General features: G+C 35.7%; 1 protein-coding gene across 17 annotated transcripts in view; it reads right to left on the reverse strand.

Annotated features, from left to right (window-relative positions):
- The window catches only part of RALGAPA1 (Ral GTPase activating protein catalytic subunit alpha 1), a 125,674-nt gene that overhangs the window by 11,461 nt on the left and 88,567 nt on the right, over window positions 1-25,646 (reverse strand). For all 17 annotated transcript variants that reach the window (XM_032188282.1, XM_032188280.1, XM_032188284.1 and 14 more), the window contains 2 exons: window positions 20,090-20,248; window positions 18,732-18,859 (listed from right to left, as the gene is read on the reverse strand). In XM_032188282.1, coding sequence (XP_032044173.1) covers window positions 18,732-18,859; window positions 20,090-20,248 — 287 coding nt within the window. The remainder of the gene's footprint in view (window positions 1-18,731; window positions 18,860-20,089; window positions 20,249-25,646) is intronic.

Below are 25,646 nucleotides of genomic sequence, written 5' to 3' on the forward strand. Positions count from 1 at the left end.
AGAAGTGAAGTATCTTGGTGGGCCCTAGAAATTCCCAGTGGTGTGTTAACTTATCACTCTATGCATGCTGGCACTGATAGTCTCCCAATTGATCACTCTCTTTTCGCACCAAAGGTGCTGCCAGGAAGCAAAGGCTGAAGGCCCACAGGAGAACAGGCTGCTATCAAAACAAGCTGTTTTTAAAAGTCTGCTTGAATGGGTAAAATGTTTCTTGAAAAAGTAGGGTGGAGACACCTACCTGCTTTTAAAATGTTCTACTTTCAGAGGTCTCTAAAGGAAACCTTTTAGTTTATCCTATTACATCCAAAGCTTATACACAAATAAGGCAGAAATGAAGGAAAGTTACCACTTTGAATGTGACAAGGACTTTCCCATTCTCCAATCTGTGTGCCTATCTCCTAACCAAATAGAGAAGTCTTGACACAGATGCTGACTGAGGAGGATAATGATGTTTTTGTTACACAATGGAGAGGACATGCTTATATCAGTTCTACAAGACAAATTCAAATGCACGCTTAGCACACCTGGAGAAAAGTAATTCAGCTAGCCAGGTTACTTCGCATTTTAGCAATCCACAAAACCATCTGCACCGGGTTAATAACAGAACCCCGCTTAAAAAGGAACACAAATCTGAGGCGAAAGCCAAGTCCAAGGCTTGCAGCATTCTGCACTAAGAAAGGACACAGTCTCCTCAGAAGAACAGCTCTTCTGTTAGAAACTGAGTAGCTGAGATTTGGCTACTTATATCTTCTATTCACTCAGACTTTAGGAACATTCTAGTATTTTAAACTCCAAATTGTCATGCTTTTGTGGCTGAGATAATCTAGTTCCACACTGCACTTGAATGCAACTATCTGCAAGAGTGACCATAATCCCATGGTAGTTAATTTCTACATTACTTCTAATAGGCTGGACATTTATTTCTTTAAAATGCTGCTCTCTAGGGAAGAGTTATTAGCACCTATAAATTGAGTGGCACACACAAACTCAATGGCTAGTAATAATAGGGCAATGCAAGCAGTATTCTTACTGTGAGTGGATGTTGCCACTGGCATCAGCAATTAAGATGGAATGGGAAGGATGTACAGACAAACCAATGGGGAAAGAATCTGGCACAGAGAGTGACTAAATGCATAAACTAACAATGCTGTGAGCTTTCTGCTTCCAAAGAAAATGCTAACCAGAACAAAAGACAACAGATAAAAAGGTAAGATACCCATTATTTGTACAGGCACCCACCCAAATCTGTTGGCTAAAAACTTGCTGATGTATAATCCACAAAAAGCAAAACAACAAAATAAAAATCCAAAGATTTGAAGAAATGACTTCGTTATACTTTTCCAGAAGTTACTGTTATGAAAAATATGATCAATACAGTAGAAAAATCAGAAATTGTACCTTTACAGGTCATTCAGGATGTAGTCACCGCAATTAAAATTTCATTTGCATTACAATCCATTTTACTCATTCTCCAAATCTGCAATTATTTCTAATGATACTGAAAATACTGTACTTTCCATTACTACAGACATGAGATCTTTTTTAGACCTGTTGATTCACATTTGGGAGCAAGCACCAAAATTCTGGCTGTCAGATCACCCACCTACTTGCGCTTAATCTGCCTGATAAACAACAGTTCACGTAATAGCTCTTCATCAGCATTGAGTGTATTACTTTTTTAAACAAAACAAAACTAAACAAAACAAAACAACAACAACAAAAACTTAAGGTCTCATTAAATTCCTATGGCAGCATACAACTAGATCTTCATATTCTTTCTGCATAACCTAAGCTAGAACTTTTTCTAGCCACCTACATGAACAATTTGTCTAGGGTCCTACCTCACATCTCAGTTGCTGCCCTATGCTTTTTTTCCCCTCAATAAATGAATTTTTATCTACCCAGAACAGCTTACGGCCCACGTTCTGAACATCCCATTTAGATGAGGCAGTCTCTTCAAATACCACCATGAATCTGCCATTCGCTACTGCAAACACAAGTTACTTATTTTAACTTTACAGTTGATACCTATTTGGTCCATTTGATCAAAACTACTCTTACCTGCTGTTAACACAACCATTCTCACTCACATGGCATTTTCAGACAGGCACTTCTGTACTTTCTTCCTTTGCCTAGCACCAGGTCTCCATAAATGTCCACAAAACAACCACCCTTTAATCCTCCTCCCTTTGCTATTACATTTATCTAAAAAGAAACAAAGAAAACATCTTGGAAGATTTATATCATCTGTTGGTGTGTAGATCATGCAACTACTCATGCTGATCACTGCTATTTCATATTTCCCTGTATTTTGTATCTGCCTTCATTTATTGTCTTCATTTTTATATTTAGCTTTTTGACTTCAAACAACAAACATTTATCTTGTCTATATACTATAAAGAGACTCTGGTCTATAGGAAGGGAATATATCATAGAATCATAGAATATTCTAAGTTGGAAGGGACCCATAAGGATCATCAAGTCCAACTTCTGGCACCGCACAGGTATGTGCCACAATAAAACAAGTGAAATATTTCTCTGTGCTTTTTCATCCATCATCTTTTTCCTTCATATCCAAAACAATTCCTTCAAAGATCCGCTTGTTTTTATCCATGAATTTGTCATCTTTCCATTTGATGAGGAAATCTATTTGCTAATTACCCACATCTCTCAATTTGTCTTCAATTTTTCTTTCTTGCAATTTGAACCATGCAAGCTCCATAAGATCCTGTATTGCCCAGCCTCTTCTACTGTCTTCATCTTTAAAGTCCTTACGTTGTCCATCTCCTCATAATCATTTCTGTAGAGTTACTGTCTCATTCTAAATATTGGTTTTCTTCCCATTCTTATTTACACCTGTCTAACATCAGGAAAAACTCTGCCTGTAAGCTTTAGAATTAAATAATATGTTTTGCAAATAACCTATTCAGTATTCATCAGTTAAAGAAAACTGACTGGTATGTTATCATCATCCAGGGAATAACAATCTCAAAATTTCATTAACCTGACTCTGAAAAAAAAAATGAAGAAAAAAAAAAAAAAAGCAGTTTCAACATGGATTAATATTTCCATGACTTTAATCAAGAATGTGGCACTTCACAATTCTGTAACCTACGTGATAGACTCATTAAAGGGCTGGAGAAGAAATTCTAGTGTCTGCTCCCAAGACCATCTGATAACAAAGGCTTCCTGAGCAGTGACTGGAATCCAGGGACTCTCCTCTCCCAGGGAAGTACCATAACCACTGGTCTCTACAGATGAGCATGGACTTTCCCTGTGATGCAGAGTATATTTTATGGAACGAAGAACAATTTCAGCTATGAACTGAGCATGCCATATTACAAAAAGTCCTCAGTCCCAATGGCCAGAGCAACACCCTTGCAAGAGGCAGTAGATGTGGCCTCAGCATTGGAAACCATTCTCATTTCCTGGATGATTGATGCAACTGAGTTGCCTCCTGTTGTTTTCGTGTGGGCTCTAATCCAGCGAGCACACTTCCAAAACTCCTAGCACTGCTGCCTTACAGACAAGAAGAGTAAAGAAATGCCTTCCTACTTAAGGGATAAAGAGAGGTATGAACTGGGTGTGTGGCTATTCAGGAGATAGAATGGACTTAGGCAGCTCTAGCGTGTGCTGATGTGGATAGGTTTCCAGGGCAGGGTAGCAACAGAAGCTGCAGATACCTGTGGACATCAGAGGCATCCAACACCGGGCATTCGCTGTGTGGAGATTCTTAGCACCTACATTTTAGGCTCAGGCACCTCAAAGGGCATTCAGTAGGAACTTGGGTTAGACTGACTTGGTCAGTAGTTATATGCTGAAATACTCTCGAGACTGTGAAAAAAAATACAGAAAATGTTTTATCACAATGGATTTCCTAAGCTGTATCTGGGGGGAAAGATTATGCTGGGGAACATATTCAAAGACAGAAAAATTAAAAAGGGCTGAAGGCACAGTTTATTAATATGTTTAAATAGTTATGGAAGGATTTATAATGCTTGAAAAATCTCTTTAAAAGGTGAGTACGTCAGTTGTTCCAAAGAATTTGAAACAACTGCATTTGTGAAGTACCTAAAGTCACCAATGGCAGAAAATCTGTAATTTCCCAGCAGTCTGAAGAAAGTATTTACCATTTCAGATAAAACAATAAAAAGTCATGCCACAGCTTCCAGTTTAATAGATGACTACAAGATCATTTCTGGATGATTTAAAATGCATCAAGGTCACTATAGTTCAGGAAATACCCTACAACTATGAAGTTCCAAACCGCAGGCCCAAAGGTGCTACAGCCACTTCTAGACTCTCACTGATGGGCTGGTAAAGTAGACTGAAAGCACAAGTGGTGTTTTTTTTTTTTTTTTTTTTTTTTTTTAAATAATTCTGAATTTTAACATAAATGTTGACTGTCATTTCCAAAGACCCATGAAATAGAGTAAAAATGTTGGCTTTTTTTTTTTCTTTTTACATCACTGTCTGTATCATTTACACAAACTGAACAAAAATCAAAATATCAAATACCTTCATGAAAGTTTTTGTCATAAATCACTTGTGCTGCTTATATGTATGTGCACACCTGTGTAGGTTCACAATGTAACTGCATATTGGCATATGTGATCACAATACTGATGGTATGTAGCATCTGAGAGTCTTTGATTCCAATGCTAGGAAAAAGAGATTTTTTTTGATGATTGCTTAGAAATAGCTCTTTGAAAAAAGCCAGAGAATGCATTTCTAAATAGGAAGACGGACCTTTTCAGGTTAAATTACAAACTATTGTCAGAAATACATGTACAGCAGCATCTCTGGCAGTTCCAACTGTTAGCAAAATCATCTAAGAAGTCAATATATATTGATATGATTGCGGAGAGTATGACTTTGTCAGCCAGGCATTTGGAAAATAATTTAGACAAGCAGAAGCCAAAGTACTGCTTCCATCCTTAACTGGAAAATGAAAACTCTCCACCCAGAGTTACTTGCTTGTAGGGTCAATGGACACCTGTTTTTTTCTTTTTTTTTCTTTTCGATTGCATGTACACTATTTATATGAAAGAGATCAACAATATTTTAACAAAAGCTACATAAGATGGCACCCTTTTGTTTACATTTGCCCCCTCATCAGATTTGGAAGCTCACTTCTTCTTTGCAAGGAAAAAACCTGGAGTATTGTCAACAGTCAAAAAATGCTCCCAGGGTATTAAAGACCAAAGGAAAAATAGAAATAGCAAGGCACAATAAATGGCAGATGTTGGTAGAATTTTTAAGTTTCTTGCTCCCTGGCCTGAAAAGGTGTGCAAAACCCACAGAATTAATTGCTACAATTTGAAATTGCTACAATTTTGAGGTACTTAGAACGAAGAAAATGTCTATTTTATTGGGCACATTCTTCCTAGTAAATTACAATTCCTGACACCAAAATGTGAAAAGAGGATTGCCTTCAGAAAAAGACAGCAAGTACAGGTTAGGACCAAGGTTTTAGAGATGAAAGAAACAACTTAGCCATAGCAAAATTTGACTTTTAAAGGAAGACAGGACAAAACCCAGACATCATAGAAATTGAATTTTTTTTCTGGGAAATCTCACTTTGAAAGAAGAGATTGTGCAGTGGTTCTCGAACCAGTTGAACTCATACTGAGTCACAGCTATTTGTACTCTTTGTTTGCTCTTAGAATTAAGGATGTAAGTTGGGCTGCTATTGATCCAGTGTTGGAAGCCCTGCAACTAGCTGCGTTTTGGATGTAGGTGGGTGATCAGTATCAACCGGCAACACTGAGAGGAATAGTTAAAGTTCTGTTTTATTCTGAAAATTGACTCTGTAGAAGTGGCATCATGGTGTTCCCTACTTATTGCATTTCAGTGATTTCCACATCTAGTTTGCACAGTATACAAATAAAGAGATTCTTTTTTCCAGCTACAACTTCTGTTAACTCAAGTCAACTAGAACTCTCAAAGTCGGCATGGACTCTTTTCTATTCCTTAAATACTGCCAATATTGAAAATTACATGTAAGTATTTTGCTCTGTGCAACTGTTTACACAGATATGCTGTAAATTACAGCAGCTTCTACATATACGAGTTTATCCTCAACACTGATGATTCATAAAGTAGAATTCAGTTTATGATTCCCATATCTGATGCAAGTTATTTAGGTTAAAGCAGGAAAAAAATTGCAATTGACACCTGCTTCACACAGGTGAAGGTGAATTATATACAACAATCTACTAGGTAGCATAGGTGTCTCATTACAAAAATCAAAATTACTATTAAAAGCAAGTAACAGACTATAGAATTTAAGCAGAGTACAATATCTAGCACCCGTAATGAAACTCTTTCAGAAAAAAATGTAACTGCCAAAGGGCTTTCTGAGGCAATTTCTAAGGTATAATTTCTTCGTGATGAAAAATAAGGAAATACGCAATAGATATATCCATACAAATTAATCCCATCATTCCAGATTTTGAAATTTGTTTTCAATGCATATACTTGCATAATTCCTTAAATGAACATAACAAAAAGTAGTAGTTATTTTTTACACTATTAAAAAGTTCAATATGTTTTTAATAAATTAAAGTTTTGAGGAAACTATAACAACACATTTTTGCCATTTCGAGGCTTTTTTTTCTTAATGAGTACTAATCTTACAGCTAAAGGAGATTAATTCTAGTGTATCTACCCTATAGTTAAATGACTAAAAATTTTGCAAGGCAAGTATAGGCTAGATAAAGTTGCAGCCACTAAGTGCTTCTGAGTCAATAATACTGCCTTCTGTCTAGTTTACTGCCACATTGCACATCGAAAAGCATTGACTTTATCTGAATTTATATGAGAACCTGCATTTTTACAGTGTAAACACTTTCAAAATTGGTAAATTATTGCAAGAAATGATAATTGATGCTTAAATTTTCATTGGAAAGCCCAGTACTGTCCTTCTAGGAACGTCCTTGGTATATCATTTATTTTTATGTTGTTCCATCAGACCTTACAGCTAACTAAATTCTTTAGTGGTTTATAACATCTTCTGTGAAGAAAAAGCTGTGATTCATCAGAGCAGACAAAGCTGGGCTTTAATCCATTCCTATAACCATATTGCCAAGTCTATATTGTTTACATTGCGTCTCAATTAAGAGACAGGCAGGACACCTGGTACTTCTTTATCTAAGTCCCACGGGCTGCCAGATGACTCAAAATCCATAACAGGTGCTAAGGCAGTGTGAGCGTAGCACCATTAACACAAGCTGGAATTGGATAAAATTTGGACTATGCTTAACCACTTAAAACACTCAATTATGAAACGAAAAATGTAACCACTTTGCACCAAGCGTCTTTAGAAAAGGCACTTACAAAGATATGTAGAATTAAAGTGCAAGTGCAATGGGCTTAACAGAAATCTTTAGGATAAATATTCTCCTGAAGCATATAAAAAACAGCTATAGAAAAAAAAAAGTTATAATTTTAAGACTACCATAGCAAAATATTATGAGATTACACTTAATAAATGGAATGGATTCTAATTCTCATCATTTGCTTATGCAACAAAAATGACACCACTGATGTTCAGATTTCTAGCCATTTTAAAGCTAAGGGGAAAAATTCTGAATTAACAGTATTTACTGAATTCTTCTACTCTGTATAACCTGGAATTTATTTTATTTTAAGGCCTTAGGCAAATGAAAGCATCCTACAGAAGCATTTAGTAAACAACAATGTTCAAGTGAGAAAACTAAAGGTAAAAGATATTGCCTAATACCCAGAAAGTCTCGTTGTGGATCTTTCTTTCATCACTTTTTCAGCTAACGTGACTGAACTAAGTAGTAAGCTTAGACACTGACAGAACACACCTCATGAGAGAAAAAATGAGTATCAGAAATTTTACAGTGGGCAATTACTTAAGACCTATCTGTATCTAAATGTGCAGTAATCAAATTAAGTTTCTATTTAATATTGTAATTATCAAGAACACAATATAGTGATTTTATTACCAGAGTAAGCAGTAACAAAGTACAGTAAACTCATTCAAGACAGTGTCATAGTATCTATGATAAGCAGCATATTGGCTTAAACTAATGCACTATATGCCTCTAGGGAATGACAGGCTCAGAGACTGGGTTTTAACATCAGAATCTATCCATTAATCTTGACTTAAATATAATCTACTCTGCGGTAAGAGGAAGAATGGGCATTCAATGAATTATCTGTTTGAAATATAGCAGGAGCAGATTAACACAAACATATAGAAGAAAGTCTCAGGCTCTCTACCATTTGTTGTGCACTTATTTTACGAAGCCTGAACCACATTTAACGTGAAAGACAGTAAGGTCAAATGACTAACAGTAAAGGAAGGAAGAATACCTCAAGACCGTAACAGATTACTCATTAAATTTACTGGTGGTGCTGCCAGAAGACTAATGACAGCATTTACAAATATCCCACTCGCCTATGTTTTAGTAACAGGCTAGAGAGGTGAAAGCAAAACAGCAACAGAACAGCGCTGCAGCCCTTATGCAGGCAGTATTTCCACTCCACCTTCCAGGGAGGATTTGTCTTACTAATGTCGCCCAGACAGGAATCAATGAAACTCTAAGGTGTGTTGTGTTAATTATTTTGCAGACCATTACAGCTACCCCTGCCTCATGACTTCCTTGGAACTGGGTTCCCTGAGGCAGCCAGAGCAGCTCCCAAACCTCCAACATGGCAGTGGTATTGCAGGCAAGCAGCAGGAGAGGCAAAGATAAACCGGCCGAAGGGCTGAAGTTTATTAAGGATGCTGCACCAAACGTGCCAATGACAGGTGTTCAGCCATTTCAATCATCACTTCAGCCCACAAATAATGTAGAACAGTATAGGGCAGAGGGAAGTGCTGCCTCACAAAAATGCCAGGTTTGGGGAGAGGGGCTTATCCCCACTCTGATACTCAGCATTGTATCAGTTTAAAATCAAGAAATGAAGGTTGATGTGTGTAAAAATAGGGAAGCAAAACTGGCTCTTTGCTTCTAGTATTGTCTTGAATGCTGCAGAAGTTTAAATTTCTATCTTAAATACTATCTCTGATGATATAGATGTACTTACTGAGGAGAGAAACAGTTAAGAAAATGCCCTTCATAAAGACTTCACCAGAAACTGCAAAATTATAGATATAAAATTATATTAATATTAAATATAATCCAGTAAAGAATACATACATAGACAAATCAATTTGCAGTCCCACACTACATAGTAACAAAGATAACTTCTCATATGAGAAATTTTGTTGTTAATTCCAATCTGCATTTAAATGAACTTTAAACTACCTTTCCTTTTATACTTGAAGAGATTTTTTTTATTATTATTTTTTTTAATCTTTACCCTGGGTTGCTAGAGTACAGATACAAGATAAGCTAATTATAAGTCTCTTTGGATGGCACCAAAGTCTTCCATAATTTTCGGAACTAGAAGACAGGCATCTTTTATTCAAATGATGAAAACAAATATTTCCAGTTGCTCCCCTCTTCCTTTATTTTGAAGAGCAATTAGTAAAGCAGCCCCTTTTCTCCCACCTCCCTAGTGCTGTCAAGCTGTTGAGAGCAGTTTGCAGCACTACAATGGTACTATTGTGAACAGGGTCTGGGCTTCCTTCCCACAGAGAGTTAAATGGGCAGTTCCTGCTGCCCATGATTGGTGTCCACTGAAACAATACTTAAGAGCCAGGTTTTATCAGTTCCACGCCAAAGAAGTGAAGCCAGGGAACCCAAGCCTTCATATCATGCTGAACCATATGCCAACCCGGCTGGCCCCAAAGGTTTATCACTAAGAATCAGGATCCATCGTGTCCCCTGTGAAATTTCACTTCACATACCTTCTGTGAAATGCATGGCTTTGCTGAAAACTGACCTTTTTCCACAATTGGCAAGAACAGATGGATGGTAACTATGGTTTGGCAAGCAGAAATTAAAAGATTTTCTAATAGCCTGCATTCTTCTATGTTTGGGAAGAGAAGCATTAAGAAGGAAACAGATATATCTATGATCCACAGATCTATTCAGGTGCAGTTAATCAGCAATTAAACTATTTTTTTTCTAATGTCTTGTCCAGAAAGTATTTCGTGATTAATTTGATTGGCCAGGCTATGATTAGGACTCATGTTTCTCAGACCACCATATGGTAATTTCAATTACTGTAATACTAACTTTTAATCCTTGCTTTATGTTATTCAGTTTTTCTACTAAATATGTGGCACATACAAAATTAATTATATGCATACTCTCTTTTTTGGCTATAATTTTTAACTGAATATTGTTACATATTCCAGCTAGATATATTTGCATATTCACAGGTATTATATAAAACCCCTTTGTTCAATAACTGAAATACAGATTTGTAGGAGACTTGTAGGAGAACAAAGACAACCAATAGGCTTGTTTCTATTCTCTCTCTCTCTCTTTTTTTTTTTTTTTTTTTGTTTGTATCATTTTTAATTCTTCTGTTGGTACTGGAAAGTAGTCTTGATTACCATATGTAGAATGATGCAGAAACAGTTTGTCATTATCATCTGAAAGCATCTCTCTCATCTCACAAACACTAGTGTTTGTCAGTTTTGCTTGTTGCAAATAATATCCCACATTTCCCACTAATTTATGTAACACAATCAATACATATCAATGTTATATACTTAACTCTTCTTATAAATACAGCTTTTAGTGTTTAGCATACAAAACTTCCAAGTTATTTGCAAGTCATTTATCTGTTATTAGGAGTTTATGACCAGAAAACAATTAAATCACCAAACAACGCTCTCTTTTGCAGCATAAAGACAGGGCTTAAATAATTAAAACAACAACAACAACAAAAACCACCTTACTCTAAATCCTAGAAATGACAGGAAAAATTGTTTAATCTTCCTCTTTATTTACAGACTTCTGAGAATTATCAAAGAAATCTGTATGTATGAATTTTAACACCTTACAGGGGCAAGAGTCTTAACATTTTAACAATGGGCTTTTGTCATCCAAAATGTTTAATTAATTAATAAGGCTAAGTAGGTATTAACAAAAAACCTGTCATTTTGTGTTATGTACAGAGCAATCACTCTGCATATGATTGAACTGGTTTATAGTTTTCATTCCAGTTTAAGGACTCTCAGCCTTCTTTCCTCTGCACATTTTTGTTTCAAAGAGGGATATACAGACCTTTAAAGCACATTTTTTTGATGAAAGAGTGATTGCTCTACTAATGTTCAACTTACAACATACCAAAAATTTCCTACCTTCAAAAGATGCGGTAACAAAGAGGAACTTCCCTCCCTCAAGCAATCTGTGCTGACAGATCCCAATTCAGAAGTTCTAGTAGGCTGATAAAGCACTTCACTGCTTTTCACAGTAGCCCACTGACATTCTTTTATTCTAAATCATAATGCCACCTGAATAAGCCTACCCAGATTTTATACAGAAATCAGTAGACTTCCCTTCAGAAGGGTAAAGTCAATAAATGAAAGAACGTAGATGTAGAAGAATGACTATTTTTTTTCTGAACAATACAAAAAGATTTGAGCCCCATCCCAAACCATCTACACCAACACATGTGGCATCCCTGTCTATGGCAGGGGGGTTGGAACTAAATGTACTTTAAGGTCCCTTCCAACCCAAGCCACTGTATGATTCTATGCACAGAACACTAAGGCCTTTATAAGTGTAATTATTAGAAGAAAATTTTATTACTAGGGTGAAACAGTTTTGCCTGATTTGATGTTTTGCTTTTTTACCACTTTCAGGAGAGTCTCATGCATTTCATTAGGGAAGAATAACTAATAAATAAAACTGTACTGTAATTCAAAACCAAATTATCATATCTGGTAATGACAACATTATTACCCTTAAATCCAAGTGTTTACACTATACCTCTTTAAGAGGTGCTCCTAACATCCTAGCTAAGATCTGCAGACAGACCATACAAAGAGCGAGAGACAGAAGAGCTGTTGGGGTAGAGAAGGCAGGTTCTGTGGGATTAGAAGCAGGGAAATTACTGAAGAAAATATGTTTACCTGAAGAGATACAAATCCAGAACTGCTGTTAAAGAAAAGCATTGCGTGTACATTTCGCCAAAAAACCTCATGGACTATATACATGAAAATATATAACACTATAACACAGAAGCAGTGCTCTCAAGCTTTCCATTTCAAGTTCCTCCTAGTATTAAAAACACATTATTCAAAACAAAAGAAAAACAACAACAAAGAAAAGCAACTCAAATGATGTATATGTCTACATGAAAATGCAGGAAAAGCAGCAGCTTTGTATAACACACATCTGCAAGTATTTCTCCAAGCAGTTATTTGAAGTGTCTATATGACAAACACTAAGGTGAGAGTTTAAAAACCTATCACAAATGTTGGTTCAATCATTTGTCTCTAGTGGCTAAAATCAAAGGCATTTAAAGTGATGCTTTGGAATTATTCATTGCAAAACAATCCTGTTCTTTCAACAGGTAACTAATAAATGATGGCTGAGAACAGGCTTGCACTACCCCTGAGGTCCAATTGTTACTCAGAACACTGCCTACTTTTGCTCCCTGGTGTTGCATTTTAACTCTAATTGCATGATCAAGCCAATAAATTGGACTCAGGGGACAAAAAAACACTACAAAAGTACCTACCCTGACAAAACCAGAGGTTGCAAGAAAATGCACTTCAAACAGAAGTGAGGCAAGACGAGACAAGCAAAGGAGAAGTATCAAAGCTTGAAAGACAGTCATTAATACTGACAGATTACTGTAATTCTGGCTGTCAAGGTGATCGATTTAAGCAGCATATGCCAATCAATACTTGCCTCATTTACTGAGCAACATTAGATATATAGTTAGGTGAGATGTCCCTAAGACAGGATTCAAACTATACTTAACGAACATAAATAGCACAATTTATGCTTTGGAATCTTCACTGCTTTTTCATTTGGCCTTTTATTTTAATGGGGCAAATTTCAGTGTGATTTTATTATCCATACAGAAGTTACTTGATATGGTTCTATTACGTTCCATTGCCATCATGTATACAATTCCTTTATGTAAGATATTTCGAAGTGCAGCAATTTTCAGTATAACATATTGAAATGCTAATCTTGATTATGAATATTCATAAATGCAGCGGTTATTTAAGTACTGTTCATTTTGCTTTTTTCATTAGTGGTTTGCCATTCTGAGTACTTTAGCTATCCATGGTTTACAAGAAACCAAATCCTCCTGGTATTTCCTCTGGAATTTTTCTTACAACAGTCCCTTATTGTCCAAATATGCTTGTGACATCAAAGGAAAAAATACATTAACTAGATGTATTAGTTCAAGGAAGAAAAATCCATAAAGGTGATATAAAAAGCTATTACTGTCATTACATATCTATAACTAGTCACACACACACATGTATGTATGCATCTATATAGAGGCAGAACCTTTCTCTTATATTTAGGTCTTAACAATAGTGAGAGAAACTGTTACACTATTCCTTGAAATTGAAACAGATGAACAGTCTATTAAAACAATCTGATACTTATAAATGCCAGGGAAATCTTCACTTTTTTTTTTTTTTTTTTTTTTTACTATTGTAAGCAGGCATATAAGTAACTACATTATGAATTATTAAAAGAGTTGTCAGCAGAACTAGGATTAGGAAAGACTGAACATCATATTCTCTACCTTGTGATTCCTGCTTGAATTTGGAAAATAATTTCCATCACTAAACAGTAAAGTAGATTTTAGAAATAACTCTATTTCCTCATGGAAGGAACAGCAGGGGTCATATGATGAATTCATCTGTGACTCTTACTTGAGCTCACAACAGGTAAGGCTAAAATGGTATGACTCAGGATGGGATAAATATTCACTGAAATCTTGAAATTTTCAATTATTTGTTGTAAAGCATATAGAGTAATATCTAAAAAGTATATCAAGCATTATATTTATTATCTATTTCTTTTCACCTATGATGACAGAAGAAGCAATAACAGGTATTTTAAAAGCTTATTAAATGTCATATATCAAAACTGTATTGCCAGAAATACAGTGAAGTTTGCTGAGAGTCTTGGCACGTGGCATTTCAAAATAATTGTAAGAATGAACATATTAGGAGAGCAATTATAACAGCGTGTGTTATTTCTTTCACCAATACCAAAATTGATTAAGTGGTATTCTGAAAAATGAATTGATATATATTTAGGAAAGAGAAGGAATGCTCCTTAAGCACCTCTTATGCCTTTCCCATTTTAAACACATTTATCACTGGTGCAGTAAGATTGCATTCATTTTTTTCTTACACATGCTCATTCAAGTGATGCTAAGTAGGATGCTAAGTAGGATTCCTTGCTCTGTGTGCAGCTACCTATCAGGTAGCATCCTTTTTTTTTGGGGGGGAATATTAGATAAGAAATAAAGTATTATGGTGTCTGAAGCGTGGACAATTTGAAGTGCAAAGAATTTGCAATAATTGATAATGCTCCAAAAATTGTGCAACTATCTAGAAAGTAATACAGTAGTGTTTCACAATATACTCTCACAAGGTTTTAGTTTTTTTTTTCTTGGCTTGTTGCATACTATAAATAATTTTAACAACTTGGATCATTGGACAAGCCTACTATACCAAGTAAGGAGTGTTATCTTTGTGTACCTTTTGGCATCTGACTAACACCTGTCGTTTATTCAGGAAGTTCAAGTAAACTTCTGTATGAAACCATTCTTTCTATTGCTCAAAATACTTCATTTTGATCGATTTCCTAGACACAGTAGTTTCTGAATTCAGAATGTAACAAAGCGCTTGCTCAGATATTGAAGCCATTAGTAAAGCCATTCCTACCAGGACTTTCCATACAATTCAGTAAATAAAAAATATTCAGTGACCCTCTAAATAGCAGCCTGCTTATTCTACATCATAGTGAAAACAATTGTTCTCACCATTCAGTACCATTATTACACCTGCAGTCTTGCTAGACTCTGCTGCGAGTCTTACTAGCTTTCCTAGCATACATGCAGCTGAACTGTGTTCAGGAGATACATGTGTACAAAGGCAAATGGAATGACAAGTAACACATATATGAGGTAGAGAAGGGGGTACTGCTGCTTTGGTAGTGAGACAACAATAGTATTTTGAGTGTCATCTGCTACTGCATGCATATATGCCGCCTATTGGTGAAGGGGTACTGTTACATGAAAGCAAGACAACTGACAGTGAGGAGCTCCAGAATCCTTCAAGGGGAAACTAAAGCAAATTCCACAAGTCAACATAGTAATGCCATCTAAAATGGCTATTTTCTCTTCAAGAAGCTACAGCAATGAAAACGGCAAGCATCAAATAAAAGCATGATACCTGCTGATACCTGATGTCTGCTGATAAATACGGTACATTTTTAATCTTAAAATACTACAATACTGAAACATTATTTTAGTATTCCAAGCAAAGAATGCAAACAAAGCAGATGAAAGTTTTAACAATCATTAACAAAATCAAATCTTCAGTGTTTTGCTATCCAAGTTTGCTATCAGGAGTGTCAAAATAACATCAGAAAGAGGGAGGTGAATGACAGAGTATTTCAACCTCAGAAAGATACTTCAGACCATACAATACATTCTCAAAGTCGAAGCAGATTATAAAAGGGAGATGAGCAGAATTTCCTGTATCCATGCAACCATTATTATACTATTCACATGTACTACTCATTGCCACATCATGATTAACAGGCTAGCTCAATAAGGAAAAAGTTGCAATCAGGTTACATGAAGAGGACTGAATATCCCTGCTGATTACAAATGACAGCTGATTTTTTCAGTCAGGTCTGCATTTAGAAAAAGCACTAACTCAGGATGGATAAACCCTCTCCTTGTAAAGAAGAGGGCCAAACTCAGTGCCACTTTCTTCATGTTGCCATATGCTTTCAAATCAGCACACACCTAGTTTAATCAAGAGTTTACCATGACCCATTTTAACCACAAAGACCTGCAACACAACACTGTAAATATTCCTCAAATATACAAAAGCACAGACCTGCATATCATCAACTCCCATGCAGACTGAAAAAATGTCCACCAAGTATTCCACAGCACCGTGAAATGCTGTGCCTTGCAGGCACAGAGCCATCTGATACTGGCTTTCTAATTACCTATTTTGTTGGTCTACTACATTAGTAAAAGGAGAGCAAATACAGAAGAGTATGGCTTGAAATTTGTTCTTTATGTATTCAACAGAAGTCTTCAGTATTCCTGTTTTCTCCTATTTCCTCAAGATCCACATTAAACTATATTTCCACTTAACCATCATCAAAGTTCCTAAAAAATGATCACTGCTCAAATGTATTAAAATATACTCAATAGATAAATAAAAACTAATTTCAAGCAGATCAGTTGAGAAGTCTTCCTCAATTATGGTCCTGGACATGTGGGAGGCCTTGATTATCAGCTTCAGTTTTCTGAAGAATTGCTGCTTTTGGTGCACCTTCTGAAAAACAGCTTTTCTGTTCCTTTTTTTCTGTTTCTTGTCTTCAGAGGTATTGTTTTCATTACTCTGTGCCCTCTCCTTATTTGCTCAAAAAGTCCTGTCTTCCACAATACACATTAAGTCTAGAGAGGTCTCCAGAAATGCTGTTTAACCACAGACCATAAAATACTTCTGTCCCTGCCTCCTTCATTCCACAACAAACTTAAAAGCTAGTAGAGAAAGGCTTTTGTCACAGCTAAAATATGCCAGAGGAAAAGAGTGGGAGACACTAAAGACAATCCTCAACATCTTCAATTTCTTTCTACTGCAGCAACATTAACTGGATTCAATTTTCAAATATTCTTCAAATATTTTTAGACTATGTCCATGTTACAACAAACTCCTACCAGTCTTTGCTGTTCTTATCTAAGGGACATTCTTTCTCAACCTCAAATCTGATGATGGGTTGAACACCAAGAGCAAGGACATGACTTTTTAATTGAGAGGTTTTTTTTTTTGTTTTTTTTTTAAACACAGAGAACTTGGCCAAGCTTTGGAATGTATTTTATTTTATTTTTCTTTTCCCTACTGATGCAATTGACCCCACCATAGCCTAACTCAGGCCAGGGAAATTAGACGTTTTTACTACTCTCTCTCCAAGCAAACAGCTTTTAAAGAAGTCCTCATGCCCCCATTTTAGTTTCTGAAGTACTATACAAAGCAATGAGCATAAGATACTCTAAGTCAGGTGGAAAAAGAATTCCACTGGCTACTTAATAGAGCCTTCAAAATCAATGCTCAATCAACTGATGTTTCATAAGCTTATCAAGTGATGACATAAAACCTACCAACCAATACTATCAAATATTAAATATACGTAATGCTTTTTGTAGTTATTATGATGGAGACATATCAACATTTTAATGTAAACAACATTATTTCATCAATGACGTGGAGGGAATTGATGCATAGAGAAAGTACAGTTTAGAGAACTGAACTTTAAATGAATATACAATAAACAGCTCTTAGGACCTGCCCAATTCCAAGAGATCGAACTGGCAAGCTCTAACTGAGGAACTTATTACAACTTCCATATTCTATAAAGAAGCAAATCACAAGTTTGTGTTTTTTTTCCTACTAAAAGTTTGCTATTTCAAAGTAAATTGTTTTCCAATTGCTCATCACTATACATCAATATAATGCAATAAGCCATCACTTTTCATGGTATAATGATGATAATACATTTTAAATACTTTGATTAAGCCACTTGAGTAATGACAAAAAGATCGGACCTTTCTGAACATAAAAATACAATGAATCAACGTCATGTACAGAAATGGCACCAACGTCATTTAATGTGATCACATCAAATACCATCCATCACTCATCTGTAAATCCACTTCATCATATTTAAAGTGAGAACAAACATGAGTATTAACAGTCAGCCTTAAAAGAATGGAGTATTCTAGTAGCAATCTATCACACAACAAATACAAATATCTACAGCTTGGGTGGAAATTAAGTACAGAATTTCTTTTGGATCAAAATTTAAACTTACCTTCGAATTTATGAAACCAAGAAACAGTATGTTCTTGTTGATTTAAATAACATGTACATAACAGAATAGAACTTGATCTTAAGAAGGAGACACCTAAGCGACTGACTTACCTTATGTTTCTTAATTTCTGGTTCGTATTCTCTCGAGAGCAGCCCTTTCAAAATACCACAATTCAGTTCCAACAAAAAAATTAGATAGTTTTCTGACATGTTTACAAAGGCACTAACTTCTTTTTGACAAAAAAAAAAATGCATTCTGAGCTGAACAACAACATTTATAGGACAAAAAAAAGTAACTAATTTGAAGGAAAACAGTATTGGCATCCTTCTAGGATGCTAGGTTGTCTTCTGGAAAATAAAACTAAGACATACTAATACTGGAAAAATACTTTATATTTAAGAAAAAGAAAGATTAGTAACTCCATGACATGGATGTTTTAGAAAGTCTACCCACAAAATGGTCATTAAAATAATTACTTAAGACAATGTGGTAAGAATTTATTCCATGTTATAAAATACTAGAAGAACAACTTCTTAGTGCTGAATCTATTCTTTGCTTAATTAAAAATGGTCTTTATCTGAATGGTGTCCTATGGGTTTAAGTTTCCTAAAGGCAATGACACCATAATACATTGAAACTATTTTCACTAAATTAATCTGACAAAAATAAAATATGACAGAAAACACGAAAATCATATTTGTAGAGCTGCAAGGGAATGTATACGCCTTGGGAACCACATGAGTGAAAGGATACAAGTTTTGGTATAATGGGATTAATGATTTCAATGCACGGCTTGCATTTATAGCTGTTGCGCGAACCATAATGGGAAGAATTTTTCCATTCACAATAGCACCATCAAAGAGTGGACCAAAAAATGGAACCTGAATAAAAAATTAAGAAATCCAGCATAAAGCAAGATCTAAGCTATAACAATTAGCAATCAACATTAACAATAGAGCACTCAAACATATAATTTTTTCTCCTCATTGCTAGACAATCAGACCAGTTATTGTGCTCTATGACAGACCTTTTCTCTTGGGGAAATATACAGCCATATAACAGCTTGATATCTTTGGTAATAGATAACATAGTATTTGAAGAAAATTAAGCAACCATTTTAATACTATGTCTCATCAAAGATTATTTTCAACACTTGCTGCCAAAATCCTAAGAACAGTCATGCCCATGATGTTTATGAGGTTTAAAGACTAGATGACAATATTGTAGGTAGTAGTAAGCAAGAGCAGCTTCCTTTTTCCTCTTTAACCTGCAAGCCCTTCCATAATACAACTCATTGTACCTACATAGTACGGAAAATAATATACTTATTAATTAATATGTAAGTAATCCAGCAGTAACAGGACCATGTACTGGGCATCATTTCATTCCTATCATCAGAGAGAGATAGGCGAACCTCTATTTGTTATATCTCTTTTATTAATTTTAGTACTTCTGGAAAGAATTTTAAAATTTGAAATACAGAAATTCATGGCAAGTGACATCAGAAACAGAAATTATGTAGTACAAACATTTAGGACTATTTTTACTCAGTGAGTGTTCACTACCCTAAACCACTATTTTAAGAACAGAGCTAGCACAGACATTTAATGAAAGTCATTAGAAAGACTGTGTTCACATTCTTTAGAGTTGAATGATCCCTGCTTTGCTGAATTAATCTCCAAATTCCTGCATGGAGTCCAGGAGAAGGTGAAAACTGGCTTTAAGAAGAAACGGGAATATGTCATAGATGGAGAAAGCTGGAGCAGGCTATGATTCAATGCCCACGGTCACATATCAAATTTGACAAAGAAGATTTCAAAGTTTATCTTAGAATTTAAATAATTATGCAGAATATTCCAGCTTTGTTTGCATTTTACAGTGTTAGCAGATTTACTTGATAGGATCAGATCTTTGCAGTTTCAAGTTGCTTGTTTTACCATGCACTGTTCTCACTGATTTCTTCCCTTTCCTCCTACCACTCCACCGCAATTGTCAATGTTAAAGACAGATCACCTTAAATCAGTTTATTACACCAAACGCTCCCATTCAAAACAGAATTCAGTTCATTATAAACATATGAAGGAAATACACACAAACCTCCCCACTCTTACCTCAGGCTTTTTCATGATCTGGATACTGAACATATGGTTTTTCATGGGATAGATAACTATAAGAACATCACCAAATTCTGTTGGAATTATTCCTCTTCTATAATCCCGAGTATGCTCTGACCAGACAATGTGTACTTCATCGTTTCCTAAATGTCTTAGCTGAAAAATCAGAGATAAAAGCCTGTCAGTTTAAATATATCTTGTAGCCATACTGCTATACTAAATGCTCATATTTCAATAGGACAAACCCACTAAAAAGAAATAAAGAAGGATGAATAAAGTAAACATATTACACTATAGTTCTCTTACATTTTCGGTCACAGGATTAGTTTGCAGTACTGGTTTTTGCTACAGATTTTTATACATCAGTGCCAATGACTATTTAACAGATACGTCAATACAGACTACTAAAAGCTAAAATTTTGTTGATATTATCTCAAGAATGCTGAATGACTCAATCTGATTTGCTAAAATGCTTTCAAGATTGCCTTCATTCACAGGCAGTGAACTACTAATTTCTATATGAATTTTATAAGCATGTGGATGAGCATATGCATAAAAGATACCTATCTAAGGAGTCTTTTAACCTCATCATTCTAGCCAAATTCCAAACTGTCCACCACAAACAAAAAGCCTTCTAAAGGAGATGAGATACTGCATTTGGCACATCCCTAGATGAAACAGAAACCTGTAACACCTTTGGAAAACTAACCAGCCACCTGTAAACAAAAACAGGTCTTGAAAAATTAATTAAAAAAACTTGCTCAGAATGGCTGAATGGGATACTGAAAATCAGTGCTGCAGCCTCAGCTGTAGTCACATAACCTGACTGAAGAACATACTGAATGCTTTGGAATTATCCACACTAAAGCCCCCAAATGCTCTTTCAGGTAAAACATTGCCATCCAAGAAAAAAAAAACACTGTTAACATCATGGAGAGAGACTTTATGTATGCTGATCAAATACATTCAGATTATTAAAGATTAAGTTTCCTTCCACTAAAGGCCATTTGTGAAAATTCAAGCTGGAATCTCATTTTTTCCTCCTTGTGCATCACCAGATAGAGCTGACAATTTTCCTCACCCACAGTTTTCAGTTTGTTTGCACAGCTTTAGCCAACTCAAGTTTGTCAAACAATTGCATTGATGTTATTCAAAGGACAGCACTGTGAACTGCTGTTAACAGGTAACATGCAGATTCTAATCTGAGCACTTACAAGAAGTTATTTTGTATAAAAAGGCAACAATTTTCTGTATTCATTTTCAAAATACAACTGCACTTTAAATAAAAGCAAAACATATACACAGTCATCAGAGAAATTTCATTGCAAGTATCTGCTTGTTTATATTATGAAACCTCCTGGAATGTTGCTTTCGTCTTATCTGAAGGCTTATATTGGTTGTCAGCAGCAGCCTTTACAAAAACAAAACAAAGAAGGGAAAAAAAAAAAAAAAGAAAAAAAAAAGCCGCCTCTGCTCTTCTCTGCTGACTTTGAATTGTATCAGCCTGAAAACCTGCATAGCATTTCTGCAAGAAAAGGTTTTTCTTCAGCGTTGGACTGGGCAAAGGACAGATGGCATCAGTGCCCTGCATCTTGTGTGATGCTCAACAAGTCATTTGTGTCGCTTGGACCAGACCGTACATACATCTAATGTACAATGATTGCAGTTCCTTTGAAGTGAGCTATTCTTGCCTCTTTTGTAGATGGCTGAGTTATTTTGAACAACACTTAGGGATGCTCTTGTGCCAACTGTAAACCCAGACCCAGAGAAGAACTGGTTATAACAACATTCACTATATTGAGTTTTATTTGACTACACTAGAACAAAACCAGGCAGCAACCTGAATGACTGATGTGAAACACAAACAGCAGCTGCAGAAACTCTGGATGACAGTCAACAGTGATGTATGTTGTGAAAAGACAACTAACTGTGGAACTGTTATGAGGGCCTAAGCTTCTTCTACCTTCCCAGGTGAAGTGACAGCCAAACTATTTGTTGAAATCTAACAATGACAGAAAGGCATGTGGAACTGATGGGTCCACATTTAGAAGCAAGTGAAAAGCTCAGGAAGGATTAGACCGCCTTATCAAAGGGGAAAGTAAGAGGCTCAGGAATGAAATCTTGTGGAATGTGAAAAGATTGTACAATATAGGATCCTATATTGAGACATGGTTGTCTGGTGCACCTCTATTGAACTGGCCGCCAAAAAGCAGAACACCCATCACTGCACTGTACCGCTCCTAGTACAGCAATATTGAACTATTTACTAGAATTAGCTCTCCTTTACTTACCATCTTTGGACTCAAAGACAACATAACTCACACCATTAGATTTGAAACAAGGGACAGAGACAGTCTACATGCCAAATAAATGGCCTTAAAATCCAAAACGTATAGAGAATTTACATAGTACACCTTCTTGGCATCTCTGAGTTTCATTTATCAAAGGTTGCCCCTGTGTACCTCTTACTGATATCTGCAGCTAACCAGCAGCTTAGGGACCTGGTTTAGTGGGTGACATTGGTAGTAGGGTGATGGTTAGATCAGATGATCTTGGAGGTCTTTTCCAACCTTTGTGATTCTAAGATGGAGCATCACTACTGGTGTATACTTTCAACTCAGATTGGCACAGATTTTGGAGCGTGATAAAAGTGCATTGTACAGTTATTTTACAGGAACTACTGACAAGGGGCATGTATTATTGGATGCCAAGTATACTGAAGCCCCATCAGTGATTTTTTTTCTCCATTTCAAAATCTGCTTTATAGCCCATGGAGGTGTGAGGATACAGTCCAGGCTAAACTCACAAACTTCTTTTGAAGAAAAGGAAAATGAATTGGATTATTCCACTGAGTTCCAAGTCCTGTCAGGTGTGCTTCACCTCATAGTTACTACCAAGAGTGATTTGGCAAAGACTCAGTTTGAGTAAAGTGTTGAATGGCATCTCTGTGACATTTGGCAATGCACTGAGAGTCAAAGTCAGATGGTGCAAGCAGGTGGCTGATGGTATAAACTGTATATGGTGGTTTGTAACAAGATGCATTGTACCCAAAATTGAAACTATGATCAATGGCTTGTTTCCATCATAGGAGACAAAAGGTTGACAAGAGAATAGACAAGTATACAAGATCTGGTACAAGTTGCTGATTTTATCCTTATGTTTGAAGAAGAAATAAATGTTGGAGAAGTCATTCTGTTTGTTTTTCTAGAGTAGATCAGAACAAGCTCTGATCCTAACATAGTGCTCCTTGTTGCTTCTTTCATGTCCTCACCGTGGTCAGCAAGCAACGCTTATAAGGAAGTTTGAATGCTGGTAACTCGACTGATCAAAACACTTGATTCATGGAAGAGATCCAATATCTGGAATTGTTTCAAAAAGCTTTCCAAGGCCTGCTAGATTTTTGAATCAACTTTTTAGAAAGAAGAATTTCAGTTTTTCTTCTTCATTTTTCAGTTCCCTTTTGAAGGACTCTGAAATTGAGCAGTGTTCCACTACAAAGCTCTCCTGCAATCACAGCAAACATTAGGAGAATCCATCATTCACTGTAATTATTACACCACAGAAGAGTGAGAGGCTGACCTCTTTCAACTTTAATCTGGATTCTTTATGTCTTTGCACTGAATTGGAAGCATCCCAGAACTCAGTGTCCTGGACACAAGTGGTACAAAGATACTGAGTTACAACCATCTCTGTGCATTGAGTCCTAAGAACACACGGCAACATGGTTTCCCAAGGAGTTGTGGTCCCGGTGTTACCTGACAGAATCAGATGTACTGTGTACAGCATATACAGGTACCAAGAGTGAAATCTATGCCACTGGTTATTCAAAGCTCACCACTAATTCTGTAAAGCATTATTATCTTCAAACTCATCTCCTGACCTTGTCTCCCTAAATTTACACCTTTGTACGTGTATAAATTACAGTAAGCAAAATAGAGTGCAAGTATTTACTAGAGACTTAAGGCACAGCAATAATATAAATAATAAAAATCACTGAAGTAATGTTATGCTTCAAGTAACTGGTAATACACTATAGCTGAAACACCTTTATATAAAATATATATAAAATACTAAATATTGTATAAATGCAGGTATAGCTGTTCTCAAGAGTTTGTTATCAGAATATAAGGTAATACACAGAATAGAGATGGAAAAATATAAAAAGTCTGTAAAAAGACAAGTGTTCTTAAAGGATCGAAGAGTCAAGCCCAGAGAAAGGAAGGTTCAACAAACAATACAACAGTTTAGGATATAGTGGATAAATTTTAGCTTCATGTATGGAGAAGGAAAGGCTATATTGCAAGAAATGTTGCAGAAAAAAGAACAGAGTCTTAAGCAGAGACTGCATGTAAGAATCCAGAAAAGTGGACCAAATTAAAGATGATTTCCAGTTATGGGCACAAGTGACAGGCACAATGGTCACGTTATCCATGGTGATCCAGAAAGGTGGCAATGAGAAAGAGATTAAGAGCCCTGTTTTACCAATTTTAAATCTGAGCTGACGGGAAGACAGCCTGAGGAGATGTCAGAGATGAACAGATTTTTTTAGGCTTGCTTTGAAACTCTACTCCATTAAAATAAATATATAAAAATGACCGACTGTGAGGTTACCTGAAATTTCAAATTTAACTCAAAATACTTTAAAATATTCTTACTCTATAGCCATCATCATGTGTCAGCTCTCCTAATACATTTATGTTAACTGAATACAAAAGAAACGTGAAATAAATATAACCAGGAGGGATGATCAAATCTAATTTTGATACATTAGTGTCATATGCTGTACATGTTACAATAGCAGCCAGACTTAATACTAAGCTGCAGGCTATACTGAAATTTCCAAATGGCAGATTGTTCTAAGTGATACCAAGCATAATTGAAGTAATAAACGATAGTAAAAGCAAAGCACACTGTCAGGAAGAATTTAAGTATTTACTTTTTAAAATTAAATGAGTTAGGTTTGGAAAGGCAAGACAAGTGAAATAATGCAGGGCTCAATTTACAGAAAATTCCTTTTATTTATCTGTTGCATTAACCCTTGAACTCTTGCCAAAATTACTGTAATTTCTAATACTTGCTTACCTAAAGGAGGGAGAAAAAAAGGCTATTATATTTTCTTATAACAGCTAGCCCAAACTTTGTTTCTTCTTCAAAAATGAAAGTGTTCATGATAAAGAGAATAAAAGTAGCAGAAACATCTGAGGTATTAGCTCACTGCAGATAGTTTTGCCCATTAAATGTAGGCAGCACTGCTGTCTACAGCGTATGTACCCTCTGGTTGAATTTTTCACAAAACTTTAATTCAGTACCTATGGTGTGTTGATGACTTTTTTTTTTTTTTTTTTTTTTTTAGCAATATGTGTACTTAATGATAACTCAAGAAGTATTGTACTTATAATTTACATTTATAAATCTTCAATTTCCCAATACATGTTAATACCAGAATGAAAAAGCTAGCTGTTAATACTGAGAGTTATCATTCTTTTAGGTGGTTAGGACAACCTCACAGATAACCTAGAATGATGTAATACACCCAAGGTCCAAGATGAGTTAG

Source organism: Aythya fuligula, chromosome 5, assembly GCF_009819795.1.
Source record: "Aythya fuligula isolate bAytFul2 chromosome 5, bAytFul2.pri, whole genome shotgun sequence".
Lineage (NCBI taxonomy): Eukaryota > Metazoa > Chordata > Aves > Anseriformes > Anatidae > Aythya > Aythya fuligula.